This window comes from Balaenoptera borealis, assembly GCF_965194805.1.
Source record: "Balaenoptera borealis genome assembly, chromosome: 5".
Taxonomy (NCBI): Eukaryota; Metazoa; Chordata; class Mammalia; order Artiodactyla; family Balaenopteridae; genus Balaenoptera; species Balaenoptera borealis.
Window position 1 is genome coordinate 123,371,513 of NC_138862.1, and position 14,673 is coordinate 123,386,185.

A 14,673-nucleotide genomic window follows, 5' to 3' on the forward strand; every position below is an offset into this window, starting at 1 on the left:
TCTTTTCTTTTCTGGAAAATAAGTTTATGATATATTAATTTTCCAGGTTATATATTTTTCTTTAAATGAAATACTGACACATTTGTACATACACAGAATTTTTATTAAATATATTTTGTGAGAAAAAGAACACTCTAAAGTGCCAAAGTTCATGTAAATCAGATAACTTAGTGAATATAATGGTGAAAAAAATCAAGAGGAAACGATTTAAATAATCTCACAAAAGAGCAAGAACATATTTTAATCTTCATGTAAGAAAACAATCGTCAAATGATAAAGGAAATCTCTTTTGTAGAATATATTTCAAAGTTCCACCTGTTGATGATTTCATTTAAAAAATTCTATTCTAAACACATGAGTAGTTGTACTCTTACCATCACGTATGTTTTAATCCATGGTAGAAGGGGGGTTTAGACTACTCATTCCCGGTGAGATAAAGTGACAGCATTTTTTGTTGCACAGCAGTACTGGTCACTGGCACTAACAGTGGAAGATGAAGGAAGTAAACTTCTGAACTCAATTGTTAGCAGAAAAGGTCTACTGCTAAAAAATTCAGACAAAAATAGGTCTGAAGCATAGCTACTGCCAAGTAACGTAAGCATTAACCAAACATTGCCAATTTGAAGGAAACTGGGAAAAATGTGAAAATATGTTGAATATTAGCTTTGTGTTACTTTCTACTAAAGATATTCAGTGGGCATACTCTAAATTATTTAGGGCTAGAATATCAAAAATTAGCACGTGTAATATGAAGCTAATAATATGGTATCAACATGTTTTGAGAGCTGTAGCCAGTGTTTGAAGTCAGTTGAAAAGTAACTATATGCACATCCAAAATGAATATTTCTAAAAGAAATCTTCATGTACCAGATAGCTACAAACTGAAAAGTGTTACGCACCTAGTGGGAGCACAATAATTACTTAATGTTGGTTAACTGACCAATACAGTCATCCTTCAGTATCCAGAGGACTGGTTCCAGGACCCCCCCAAGGATACCAAAATCCGCAGATGCTCAAATCCTTTATATAAAACAGCTTAGTATTTGCATATAACCTACACACATCCTTGCGTGTACTTTAAATCATCTCTAGATAACTTATACCTAATATACTATGTAAATAGTTGTAAATACAATGTAAATGCTATGGAAATAGTTGCTGGCACTTGGCAAATTTAAGTTTTGCATTTTGGAACTTTCTGGAATTCTTTTTTTCAAATATCTTTGGTCGCCGGTTGGTTGAATCTGTGGATGTGGAACCATTGGATATGCATGCATCAGATATGGAGAGTTGACTGTATACATACCATTTAAGAAAACCTGGGTAATTCAGGTGCAAAATATGTATATGTACACACATATTTCTCTAATAACATCTTACCAACATATATATGCTGCATGTCATAGTTAAAGCTGTATTACCAAACCAGTACATGTAAAGTATCGATGCAGTTAAAATTAAGTTTTAAGTAAAAAGCTCCTGCTACTTATACAAGAGAATGTACTTTGAAGTTTATTCATGAGTTAGTCCTTATATATAAAAAAGTTTAATGTTAATGAACAATACTTGTCACTTAAAAATTTTAGACAGTATAGAAATTTACAGAAAAGTTAAAGTTTTGGACCACTTCACATAGTTGGAGGAAAAAAATAAAAGGATTAAACTGGATTATGACTTTGAATACATTTATGATCAAAATCAACACACACACAAAATCAAAACACATTTCACAGCAGGACCTGCAGAAAAAGTTTTGCATTGATCATTTTTGAACCATGAAAAAGAATGAATTAGTCTTGTTTTAATGAGACTTTCAGGAAACAATAATTTAATCATAAATATCATCTTGAAAATGAACACACTCTTATTAGTATCGACTGGTAAATTAATTGTCAACAAATCCTAGCTAGTATGAACAGGATATTAAATTCATTAATGATTCATACAACTGTGTTGAGCATACAAATAATCTCTGGTTTTAATACCCACTACATTTCAGAATTCTGTAAACTGTGAGGCATTCAATGTGTTTAATGTGGCAGAAAATCATAATAAATGTTTCATTATTTTATTTTGTTCAGTCCTTTTCCCATTAAGCATGCAAACACTGTCATAACCATCTTGGGTTTCACTTCCACGAGGTCATCAGGTAAGGCATATATCCGGGCACCGATCTTTCGAGCAACTGAAATGGCATATCTTGAAAAGACAAGAAAAATATCTTGCTATTTGTTTTCACTTAATATATGTTAACAAAAGAATGAAACATTTTGACAAGGTTAACTTTACAAGAAAGTTAAGTTTGTGAGTCTTTAAATCATATTCCTCACATAAATTGTACTTAAAACTGTGAATTTTAAGGACATAATAGCCTCACCTGCAAGGATTAAGAACAAAAGAGCCACTATGTTCTAATATAAACCATAAAGGCTTACTTAGCATTGTTCAGCTTGTCCTCATCAGAAAGGTCTTCTCTCTTGATCATTTCTTGACGAACTGCATTTGGTGCAATGGCATCTATTAAATCCAAGACAGGTAAACTAGTGCTAATAGATTTGTCCTAGAAAAGAAAGAATAGATGAACATTCATAAACATCTTTTGTAAATGTCAGACCAGAAGATCATAACCATATAACTAAAAGCAATTTATAAATTTTCATTATACTTAACATTCAGCTATTCTGCAAACAACACAAATCACAAACCATTTAAAATATGCTTTTCCTTTCATCCTTACAGAGCTTACAGTATAGAGAATTGTCATCATACCTGGAATAAGGTTTGTGGATGTGACAATTCCTAAAGTATGCTAACTACAGTATCCATTCTGTAAAAAATAAACAACTTTTGAAAGGGAATAGGAGATGAATTTTAAGTGAATAGTTTTGCAAATTCTAGTAACATTCTTCTTCTTACACCATGGACTCCTAAGCCTTCACTTAATATTTTTCAGAAAGAAAAATTAAAATAATAGTGGAAAGGAACTAATATTTAGAAAGGCATTATCCTTGTTGCTTTACATGTTCAGTTTGTTTAATCCTAACAGCCTAGTAATAAAGAAATTATAATCTCTCATTTTAAAATGAAGAACATGAAGGTCAGAAAGCTCAAAAGACCTGTTCACACAACCAGTACGTACAGAACCAGTATTTGAACCCACGACTGTCTGACTCTAACGCCCAAGATTCTCTCCACTTTTGAAGTTTCCTCCAAGGCAACTAAAAATGGACAACGAAATTCTAGTGGATAGAACACTGCTACTGAAGTCAGAAATCCTGGTCTGAATTGATTGTACAACTTACCAGCACTTGAACAAATTATTTGTTTTGTCTCTCAGCATGAATAGTAGCAACTGTCGCTTGCCTACCCAGAATCCACTCCTTACTACTTTCTCCATCCTACCAGAACCCACATGTTTGCTCTGTATCCATATATGGACGTGTGCTTCAAGGAAAATTAACCCCATCCACAGCTCCAAGAGCGACCCTGAATTAGTGTAGACCGTTTATTCTGCGGGTAAGGTGATAAACTTATTCTTTTTACGTATAGAGCAATACAGTGAATAACAGATATACTAATATCTATGGCATTAAAATTTCATGGGGGGAGGGGAATTTAGGAAGAAAATGTCTAAAAGACTCATTAGGCAAACAATAATGAAAAAAGGTTGGAAAAAATAGTCTAAAAAAGCCAAAGGGAGGAATCCCATCTGATTGCCACAGTGATTTGGCAATCACTAATTTAATTTAACTTAATTTAATTTAATTTAATGTGAGGCCCTTACTATCCAGGAAGAGCTATGGAAAGCTAGCAACACCCCCTCCTGAATGTGAATGAGAGGATGAAACCTCTGGCACAACCAGCAGCTATCCAATGAGCAAGAGGAAAACCAACTTTAGAGGAAACCACTTTAGACGGCAAAGCAGAGATGGACAAAAGCTGATTGACATTCCTCAATTACTGGCTCAACCAGTCCCAATGTCTACCCTGCCTCTGGATCTTTGCTATTGTTCTGTGCCTTTACTTTTGGTTTAAATCACTTTGAGTTTCTGTTACTTGAAGCCAAAGGCACCCATTCCTAATCACTACAATGGAACTGTCACAGGATTCTTGGGAATATTAAGATAAATGAAGACATCTAGTACAGTTCCTGGCCAAAAGTGGTTCTTTTTTTTTTTTTTTTTTAATTTATTTACTTATTTTTGGCTGCATTGGGTCTTCGCTGCGCGCGGGCTTTCTCTAGTTGTGGTGCGCTGGCTTCTCATTGTAGTGGCTTCTCTTGTTGCAGAGCACGGGCTCTAGGCGCATAGGCTTCAGTAGTTGTGGCTCACGGGCTCTAGAATGCAGGCTCAGTAGTTGTGGCGCACGGGCTTAGTTGCTCCGCGGCATGTGGGATCTTCCCGGACCGGGGCTCTAACCCGTGGCCCCTGCATTGGCAGGCAGATTCTTAACCACCGTGCCACCAGGGAAGCCCCCCAAATGCGGTTCTTAATAAATGTTTGATAAAACAATTTGAAGCCATGTGAAGAGTACAAAGTTCTTTTTGGGGCCATGATCTACTACATTTATTAATTTTAGAAAAATTTATATTCTTCATTTTCAGGAATGTTCATTTTATGAAACAGATTTTGGGGGGTGAAGTAGAAATAGAGGGATAAAAATAATAAGGGTCCTTAAGTCTATATGATGCTGGTAATCCAGATCTGGTTTTGGGGCATCTTTTCTATTTCTGAAAAACTCTCACACATACATTCTCAATGTGTAGCCTGCAGACCGCCTACATGAAAATCACCTGAGGTGCTTAGTAAAAGCACAAATTAATCCTTGCACTCAAAGTAATGTCAGATTATTTGTGGATGGGGCTAGGAATCTACATTTTTAATAAGCTTTCTAGAAGACTCTAATGTACACTGTTATACTCTCTAAAATTAAAGCTTAACATGCATGTCATTCTATAATAAATTAAAAATTTCTATATGCTTTTCATATAATATTTCTATGATGATTCACAATCAGACAAGTGGCTTAATTGTGCTATATTTTGATTACTTGTTTACATATTTATGAGGGTTTTTTTAAGTTTGGGGAAAATTGTTTTGTTTTTTATTCAGCTTTATTGAGTTAAAATTGACAAATAAAATTGTAAGATACTTAACGTGTACATCTTGATGATTTGATAAGATCCCTCCCATCTAATTAATTAATACATCCATCACCCTCACTTATGTATGTATTTTGTGTGGTGTGTGTGTGTGTGAAAACATTTAAGTTCTACTCTCTTAGCAAATCTCAGTTATACAAAAGAGTGTTAACTATAGCCACCATGTTATATATTAGATTCTCAGACCTTATTCATCTTATAGCTGAAAGTTTATACCCTTTTGTGGTATTTTAAATATTTCTTAACTTAGGTTTAGGAAACAAGGATTTTTCCACCTATTTCCTTATGATTCACCTTGAGAAAAACTTCTACTGAGTTGAATGAAAAGTTTAAGTTTCTAAAGATATTGGATTCCTTATCTTCCAATTTCCAAAAAAACAGGCCTATCTTCCAGCTCCCCTGATTTGCATATTATCAGTGAAAGACATTTTACTGCAAAAAGGGCAGGGGTTATTGTAAAACCCTTGGTTTAGTATATAAATACATTTTCATAATTTTTCTTTCACTTTCCTTAAGTTAATCATATAGAAATTACTTAAGCAAAAAGAATTTCTAGAATATTAAAGATAACTAGTCTAGAGTTTGGCTTGATTTTCTTTTTTTTTTTTAATGTATTTATTTATTTATTTTATTTATTTTTGGCTGCACTGCGTCTTCGTTGATGCACGTGGGCTTTTCTCTAGTTGCGGCGAGCAGGGGCTACTCTTCGTTGTGCGCAGGCTTATTGCTGTGGCTTCTCTTGTTGCGAAGCATGGGCTCTAGGCACACAGGTTTCAGTAGTTGTGGCACGCGGGCTCAGTAGTTGCGGCGCACGGGCTTAGTTGCTCCACTGCATGTGGGATCTTCCTGGGCCAGGGCTCGAACCTGTGTCTCCTGCATTGGCAGGCGGATTCTTAACCACCGAGCCCCCAGGGAAGCCCTTGATTTTCAAGTTAGTGAGTTGTACCATCTCTTCTCTTAATTTGATATACATAACTAGTAGGACATTCCATTCCATTGTTCCTCCTGTCACTTTTGAAAATAAAAGTGGAAAAACAGTGTTGTGGCCGCCAAAATTCCCTAAAAAAATCACAACAGGAACCTCTCCACGATGCCCTTTATATATTGGCAGTACCAGTAGTGTAGTGTAGTAAGCTCCATTTATTGAGCCCTTAATGTGTGCCAGGTATGACTGAGCTATTTACATGTGTTAACTTATTTAGCTTGACAACAGACCCAGAAGATAGATACTATTAATACCTCCATTTTAAATATGGGGTAACTCAGGTATAGAGAAATTAATAATTTGCCCAAGGTTACATAGATACTAAATGTGAGCCAGAGATAAAATCAGTTTTATTCATCAAGAGATGTAACCCAGGGCTTCCCTGGTGGCGCAGTGGTTGAGAGTCTGCCTGCCAGTGCAGGGGACACGGGTTCGAGCCCTGGTCTGGGAGGATCCCGCGTGCCGCGGAGCGACTGGGCCCGTGGGCCACAGCTGCTGGGCCTGCGCATCTGGAGCTTGTGCTCCGCAGCGGGAGGGGCCGCGGTGGTGGGGGGCCCGTGCACCGCGGTGAAGAGTGGCCCCCGTTCGCCGCAGCTGGAGAGAGCCCTCGCGCAGAGACGAGGACCCAACACAGCCAAAAATAAATAAATAAATAAATAAATTTATAAGAGATGTAACCCAGCTGTTAGTATAAACTGCTAAGATTTCTGGAAAACACATGCCCTCCTCACATGCTCCCTATTCTCCTTAGCTGACTTCTGTAGCACTGCTAACACCCCATACTGTGATTCCTGTTTTCTTATTTGCCTCCTTTCCTAAACAGTGAGCTCTTTGAGAGCATTTTGTACTCACAGCACCTAGCAAAGTACCTGACACGGAGTAAGCTTTGAATATTTATGGAATGAATGAGCAGTATGTCACATAGCTAAGAAGTGGCTAAGCCTGTGTCAAACCCGGGGCCATACAACTCCATAGCTTGGCTTTCAGCCTGCAGTTAGATCTGGATATGAAATCCAGCTTTCTGCTTAATAGTTGATGACAGTGGACAAGGTATTTAACTTTTCTAATGGCTCACCTTTTTGCTTATAGAGTTGAGAGAATTAAAAGAAACAACAATGTGTGAAATGCTTAGCATAATGACACATAGGACTCAATAAATGGTAATTATGATTATTGTCATTAGCTGATATACCACCTCCTCATCTTCTTGGTGAGGAAAAATTACTTTGCAACTAAAACGGGTAAATTTGTCTTTTCTAAAATTTCTGGGTACAGCACTGCCTTGATGATGATTAATAGGTTCTTACTAGTACCATTTATCATAGCTTTCAAATATAACACACTGAGTTGGAAAAAACCTCCCCAGCCCGACTATTTTTTAGCATGCACTGCTATATTTCTTATTTATATTCTGTTTAAAGGTTTTATTATCAAGTATATATAAATGCCAAGCACTTGTGCAATATGTTTCTACCACCTCAGTTCTAGTAAAACCATAGTCTCAAGTCTGCTTTTCTCTGTGAGCTCTCTCCCTTAAATGGGTTGTGTACTCCCATTTTTCAACGCTATCTTCTGTTCAACTGATCACCAAGCTTGTAATCCTAGTTTTAATATCTCTTTTCATCCAACTCTTCATTTCCTGAAAATTACCTCAAATTCAGTAAGCTTAAAACTGAATTCATTGCCTTTTTTAGAAAGCAGCTGCACCTCAGACATCCCCATTTTTGTTATCAGTTCTCCAGTTACCCAGGCCCCAAACATCCAGTTTTAACTCCTCTCTCTTTCCTGTGCTTCCCTAAGTCAAGAAGCCAAACCCTACCTGTTCTTTTGCAAATAACTATCCATTCTTAAAGTTCCCAGTGCCCATCTGCCACCCCTACCCAGGATCCTTATCACCTCACACCTTGAGTTCTGCCTCAGCACTTTCCTTGCACTTACACCACTCTTGCTCCAACCCATCCTGCTCCCTACCTTCAGAACAGTATTCCTAAAGTACTGTGCTTACGTTACTCCCCTTATCAGTGTCCTTTTTAAGGCCAGATTCCTCCACAGTCTTGGCCCAGCCTATACCTTGCACTATATCCCTTAGAAACAATCCTGTCTAGCCAGACTATTTCTCCTAACCTTCTCAGACTTGCCTTTATTCAAGGTGGACCCCCTTCTAGCTTATTATTACCCTCTTGTTCTCCACCAATTCAAATCCTGCCTCCATCTCTGATGCTCAAATAAAGTCCAACTGTCTCCACTAACCATTCAGTTGGAAATGATCAGTTAGATTTTTCCATAATATTAGTTGTATTATTTCTTTGGATTTTAACATTTACCCTGTAGGATTGTTACCTTCTCGGTTATACAAATTTTGTCTTTGAAGTAAATGGCAAACAGTGTGAGAGCCAAAATAATTTCTTACATCTTTTTCTTTACCAAAAATGTTACTTAATAGTTAGAGCTCAATAAATATTTATTAATGTGCTTCTAAATATTTTCTCATTGTATTTACTTTAATGATATACCTGCTTGTTATTTTTCACAAATTAATGTACAAATGTCTATAATTTCAGTATAACAATTTTAAAGAGTAACTGTCAATTAGAGAGTTTTATATGTCCCCTTTCCTGTTTTACATTTTAAGTTGTGTTTTATATCTAAAATATATAAAGACAAATCACGGACTAAAAATTCTTTTTTTTAAAAAAAGTAAGCAACAACAAAAACTCAATGTCATTAGTTCCTTCCAAGATGGAAAAGAAAGAAACAGTTGAACTAGGACTCAGGCAGCATCTCTGTCAACATCCAGCTGTCCGCTTTGGGGCTCAGTTTTTGGTAAAGAACAGAAGATTGAATTTATCTGACATTTCTTCTGCTCTACCATGTTGTCAAACATATATAGCAAAGGCAAAGAAGAAAATAAAGATGGTTAGATAACTCTTGGGAGAGCTTAGGGTTTCATCTATTTGCACTCTTATTTCACCAACAAAATACAAATTGATGGCTCATTTTTCACATATAATAAAATCACAAACACAAGGTTCACTGAACGAACGTGTACAAGCAGACTTGCTTATTTGTAGCTAATATCAGCTTGCATGCAAAAGCGAAACACAATGGAAATGCATGAGGATTAGCCGGTATGTATGTGCAGACTACATTTTGAGTGCTTTATGAATCATCCACAAATGCTCGGAAGTGAGTGTTAAGTGCCGTTATGAAGCCAGGTGACAAGATTTTGTTTTTCCTACCAGTTTTCTCAATTCCCGCTTGACTCGCTTTGGCTGGCTCTGTTATGCCTTGGAAATGATGTCAATACAATTCTGAGACTGCTGCTAGAGAGCACAAAACATTATAGGTCCTATATAAGCAATGTCTTTTTATCTTTCTTTTTCCATTTGACAATTGGATTTTTGGCTCAATTTCTTTTTTAAGATTAGATGACTGAAGTCCGATAACATTAACCTGCATTTATACTCAATAGGCTAACCAGTCAAAAAGATAAGAATTCAAACGGAATATTTCTGGTTTACACATGCCAAATAATCAGTATGCCTAAGCTCATCAATTGTGTGTTTCTGAGATACAACATTGATGTAATTCTAAACCTAAACCAATGTAATTCCCAATACAAATTCCTTCTTAAACTTAGTTTCTCCCCCCCCCCCCAAATTTTTAAATAGCTTTTGATTACCTTGAAGCTGGAAATAAAAGTATTTTTGTTTGCACTTTTAAGAGTCTGATTGACCCATTCAATGATAATTGCATCATTTACTTTTTCACCCTCTCCAAGATCCGATAACACATTCAACGTGTACCTGTAACAGAAGAGATACATATTTAAGACTGAAAGGGGTAAATTTGCTCTCACATCATTTATATCAATATTTAGATGAATATTTAAGAAATATTTCAGTTCTAATAAATATTTCTAATTTTAGTCTGGCAAGCTCTAGTACAGAGCTTAGTAATCAGAAACAAAAACTACTATATGGTATTTTAAAAAATTAAAACAACTCCTTACAAAGCAGTGTTTCAGAGGCATTAATAAAAGTAATTGTGTTTCTAGAGATTGACCCACTTTTAAAACAAAATATAATTATAAAAAATTTATTATCAACAACAAATCATTTAAAAATTAATATATTTCACATTGTATGTTTCTTCTGTGTTTGCTATTCTTCAAAAATAGCTAAAGTTTTAGTTCAGTGACTTGTTGAAGGAAACGGACAGTGATGTCACAAACAAATCAGCCTTTACCTTCTCATCAGCTGCCACACCAGTGCCAGAGTAAGTGTGGAATTCCCTTCATTTAAGTCCTGCCCAGCAATGCCAACCAAGGAGAATTTGGCCTTATTCTTCCCAAGTTCCACTGCATAGTTACAGTTTTCGATCTGTAAATAATAGTAAGTAAACGTTTTGGTATAATACAAATTTTTAAATATATTTCTTATGTATGCCAGCCTAGTTCAGTCATCTGAAAAATAATTATGATGACACTGAAAATTTATATGACAGAATTTCATTTCCTAATACCCAGTGAAATTAAGGAAATAACTATTCCCATTTTATAGTTGAACATATCAAAGCACTGAGGGGTTAACCTAGATAGAGAAACAACTGGCTGAAAAGTTTAAAGATCCTCTCTTACTCTAAAAGTCTTGACTGTCCAAGATTACACAGCTGATTAGTGACAAATCTGAGACTAAAAACCCAGTTTTCTGCATTTCATCAATAGAGGTAATCAATGTTGTTTTGTCTACATTTAAAATTAAGGAATAGAGAAATTGTTTCATTAAGAATCTAACTTCATCTCCAATATTCTATATCTAGATCTCACTCATCCTTTAAAATTAAGCTTTTAGCCAATTTTCTTCATCAAAGGATTAAGCTTAACCGTATCATCTGCATCCCTTGATGAACTGCCAATCATGGTTATTTTATAATGCTTATGCACCATCTTTTACTTATACTTAGCATTTTATGAACTTTCTTTTGCCAACCATACATAAGCTCCTTTTAAAGGGCAAAAACTATAAAGTGTACAAATCTGTATCATACTCTCCCCACCCCTAGCCCAGGACTCAGCACAGTGCCCTGTCTACAGTAAGAATCTGATGAATGAACACCAAGTAAATTATCTACCTAACTACTTCTTTCCAATGGTATAAGTACAATTAAAATTTTTTTGTCTATCCTGGGCTCTACAGAAATTTATTATCTCCAGTCATCTAGTACTATACTTCTTACCTCAGAACATATATATATAAATGTGTGTATGTACATATATATACACACATACATATATATATTTACCTTTCCCCCAGTGAAATTGTAAGATCTCATAATATCACCAGTAATAAAAGGTGATTAAATATTTTTTTAGAATAAAGTAAACATTTTGTTAAGAAAAACAGTATAACTGGTTTCTCCTGATTTTCTTTCCCAAGTTAGTTAAGGCCTCATTAAAAAACAAGTAAACCTGAGATACAAAGATACACTTTTTTCTAAGGAGAAGAAAATATTTCCAGGAAAGGTGAGAAAAGGACCCCACAATAACAGAATTTGTACAAATTAATGGGTACTGTACTTGCAAAAAGAGAATCCAAATTCCCAGAGGTCAGCCTGTTACAAATAAAAATGCAAGAAGATACTCTGAACCTGCTGTAATATTTGCCTGGTACCCTTAGTAAGTTAAATCAAATCTTTGATATGTATTCATTTTTTTACATGCATGGAGATAATAGTCCAAAATTCTCTTTCCTACTAGTCATTTAATATTATAGATTTGGTCTTCCAAATAGAAATATGCACATAATTTAAAAAAATGAATTCCTAATTTATGGAAAATAGCAGAGCCCTGATTATGTAATAGTGTGAACAGGAGAGATAAAAAACAGCATATTTTCCACTGCCACTCATTTTAACAGGACAATTTTCTAGCAAATTGTAATAACCACTCATGTAAAATGTGTTCCAATGAAGGGCCACCTGTTTTATGGTTAGTTTGACCAAAGTTCCTGAGGGGAATGACGGTGAGAAAGGAGCTCAGGGTTAATAGTCTAGAGGGCTAAGATGTTGATGTGACCAGCAGTGAAAGAGAAACTGGAAATGGATGCTAGCGTAAGGGAAAAGACTTTTCGGCAACATTTGATTTCAAGTTTGGCAAAATACTTCTAAGATCTGGAGAGGTACCAAACTAGAGAAAGAGTAAGAAATTAGGTTCCTAGAGGTAACCGTATTTATGGTAGTACTTAACACTCTAAAAAGGAATCTGCTCTCTGAGGATGTAAATACAGAAAGTTAAGAGCATTAGGCCAAGAACTGAGCCTTGGAAATTCCTAGAGTTGTCGGGCTAAAAGTTTAAGACCCTGTGAAAGGTAAGAATGAATACAAAGCACGAAAAAATTGCAGAATATAGTCTCATAGAATTAATGGAAGAAATGATTACCAAGCACTTCAAAAGTGAGGCTTAGATCATTTGGAAAATGAGAAAAATTACATAATGGGATACAGAGTTCCAAGAGAAAAGAAATACTGAAGAAATAATGAAGAAAGACTATTCAAGTGGTGCAGCTTTATGAACTTTACAAATGAAGCAAGTGACATCCGCTGATGAATGCCAAAGTCCATAAAATAATTCCCTGGATACCATTTCATGAAAGTACTGCTTCTTTAATTTTAAAACATCTTGAACTTATTTCAGGCCTTGTGTTTCATTCTATAAATAGCTAGTATTTGCTGAAAGGAAGCATTATACATATGATTGAGACATCTTATAATTAACAAAATATTCCAGATATAATGAGTGAGTGGTTCAGTTTTGTTTTCCTGTTACATGTAAATTGATACAGCCACTATGGAGAACAGTATGGAGGTTCCTTAAAAAACTAAAAATAGAACTACCATACGATCCAGCAATCCCACTACTGAACATATACCCTGAGAAAACCATAATTCAAAAAGAGTCATGCACAGGGAATCAGCTTGGTGCTTTGTGACCACCTAGAGGGGTGGGATAGGGAGGGAGATGCAAGAGGGAGGAGAAATGGGGATATATGTATATGTATAGCTGATTAACTTTGTTATAGAGCAGAAACTAACACACCATTGTAAAGCAATTATACTCCAATAAAGATGCTAAAAAAAAAAACAAACCTATGTGAAATTAGCTAATGAAATTTCCTGAATTCTACTCCCCTGAGAATAATAGGCGTATCAAATAAAATATAAAATGTAGACAGTCCAACCACTAGAAATACTGAAAAATATGAATATATATATAAATCTCTTGTAATTATACTACCCATTTAATTACTTTAATATTATGATGCCTTTCCTTTTCGTCATTCTTTCAAAAAAATAGGGCTTTTTAAAAAATCTCGAAGTCTATAAATACATACATATTCTAGGGATTTGGAGGACGAAGTCCTTTTTGAATGCGTGTGTGTGTGTGCACGTGTGTGTGTGCGTGCATGTGTGTGCGTGTGTGTTTTAAACAAATTAGATTCATATGTATATATACAATTTTGTATCCTCATTTCCATGTCATTATTACTAAAACACTAAAAACTCTATTTTTTAATAGTACATTTTACTTCATTTAGGGTGTATCCCAGTTTATTACCCCTTTGTTGAACAACTAAGTTTTTTTTTTTGTTCTATAAACATTGCTATGATGAGCATTTTGGCACACAACTTCTTGTCTGACTTTCTGATTATTTCATCAGGATAGATAATAAGTGGATAGGATAGGTTTCTAGGCTACTCTATTTCATTCCATTCTTATATACCTATTAAACTATTTCAATTACTTTAGCTTTATAAGTTTTTTATATTTTCTAACAGCTCCTCCCTCAATATTCTTGGAAAATGTTCTTGATGATTTAGGCCTACTTCTTCTTCCAATGGAACTTTAGAATCACTTTGTAAATTCCATCCCCCAACACACACACACACACACACACACACACACACACACACATGCCCACATATACATAAAAGGAGACTTCTTCTAATTCTAACTGGAATTATTTTCCATCTGTAAGTTAATTTGCAAGAATTTTATAATATTTAGTCTTTCTATCCAGGAATATGGTTATATTTCCATTTATTCCACTAGAGATAGTTATTAAGTCATACGACTGCTGGTTGATTTCATAGTAGCCATATTGATAAGTTATAACAATTTGAGTCCATTAATTTGTATTATATATTTAAATTATACACATCATTTATTTTATTTTATTATTATTATTTTTTTGGCTGTGCCACACGGCTTGCAGGATCTCAGTACCCCAACCAGGGATTGAATCCAGGCCATGGCAGTGAAAACCCAGAATCCTAACCACTGTGCCACCAGGGAACTCCCATATACTCATCATTTTAAATGAAAAGATAAAGTTAAATGAAAGATTCCATATATGTGCGTTAGCATACAGTATTTGTTTTTCTCCTTCTGACTAACTTCACTCTGTATGACAGACTCTAGGTCCATCCACCTCGTTACAAATAACTCAATTTTGTTCCTTTTTATGGC

General features: G+C 35.2%; 1 protein-coding gene and 1 long non-coding RNA gene across 3 annotated transcripts in view; one reads left to right on the plus strand and one right to left on the minus strand.

Moving 5' to 3' along the window:
• Nucleotides 1-81: 81 nt before the first annotated feature.
• Nucleotides 82-14,673, minus strand: part of PLS1 (plastin 1) — a 109,169-nt gene continuing 94,577 nt past the window's right edge. For both annotated transcript variants that reach the window (XM_082393771.1, XM_082393772.1), the window contains exons 13-16: nucleotides 10,395-10,528; nucleotides 9,829-9,952; nucleotides 2,436-2,560; nucleotides 82-2,199 (exon numbers count right to left, since the gene is read on the minus strand). In XM_082393771.1, coding sequence (XP_082249897.1) covers nucleotides 2,064-2,199; nucleotides 2,436-2,560; nucleotides 9,829-9,952; nucleotides 10,395-10,528 — 519 coding nt within the window. In that variant the 3' untranslated portion in view covers nucleotides 82-2,063. The remainder of the gene's footprint in view (nucleotides 2,200-2,435; nucleotides 2,561-9,828; nucleotides 9,953-10,394; nucleotides 10,529-14,673) is intronic.
• On the plus strand, nucleotides 2,568-6,814 carry LOC309629612. The gene is made up of 2 exons (XR_014245143.1): nucleotides 2,568-3,516; nucleotides 3,792-6,814. It is a non-coding gene; the product is annotated as an uncharacterized lncRNA (long non-coding RNA).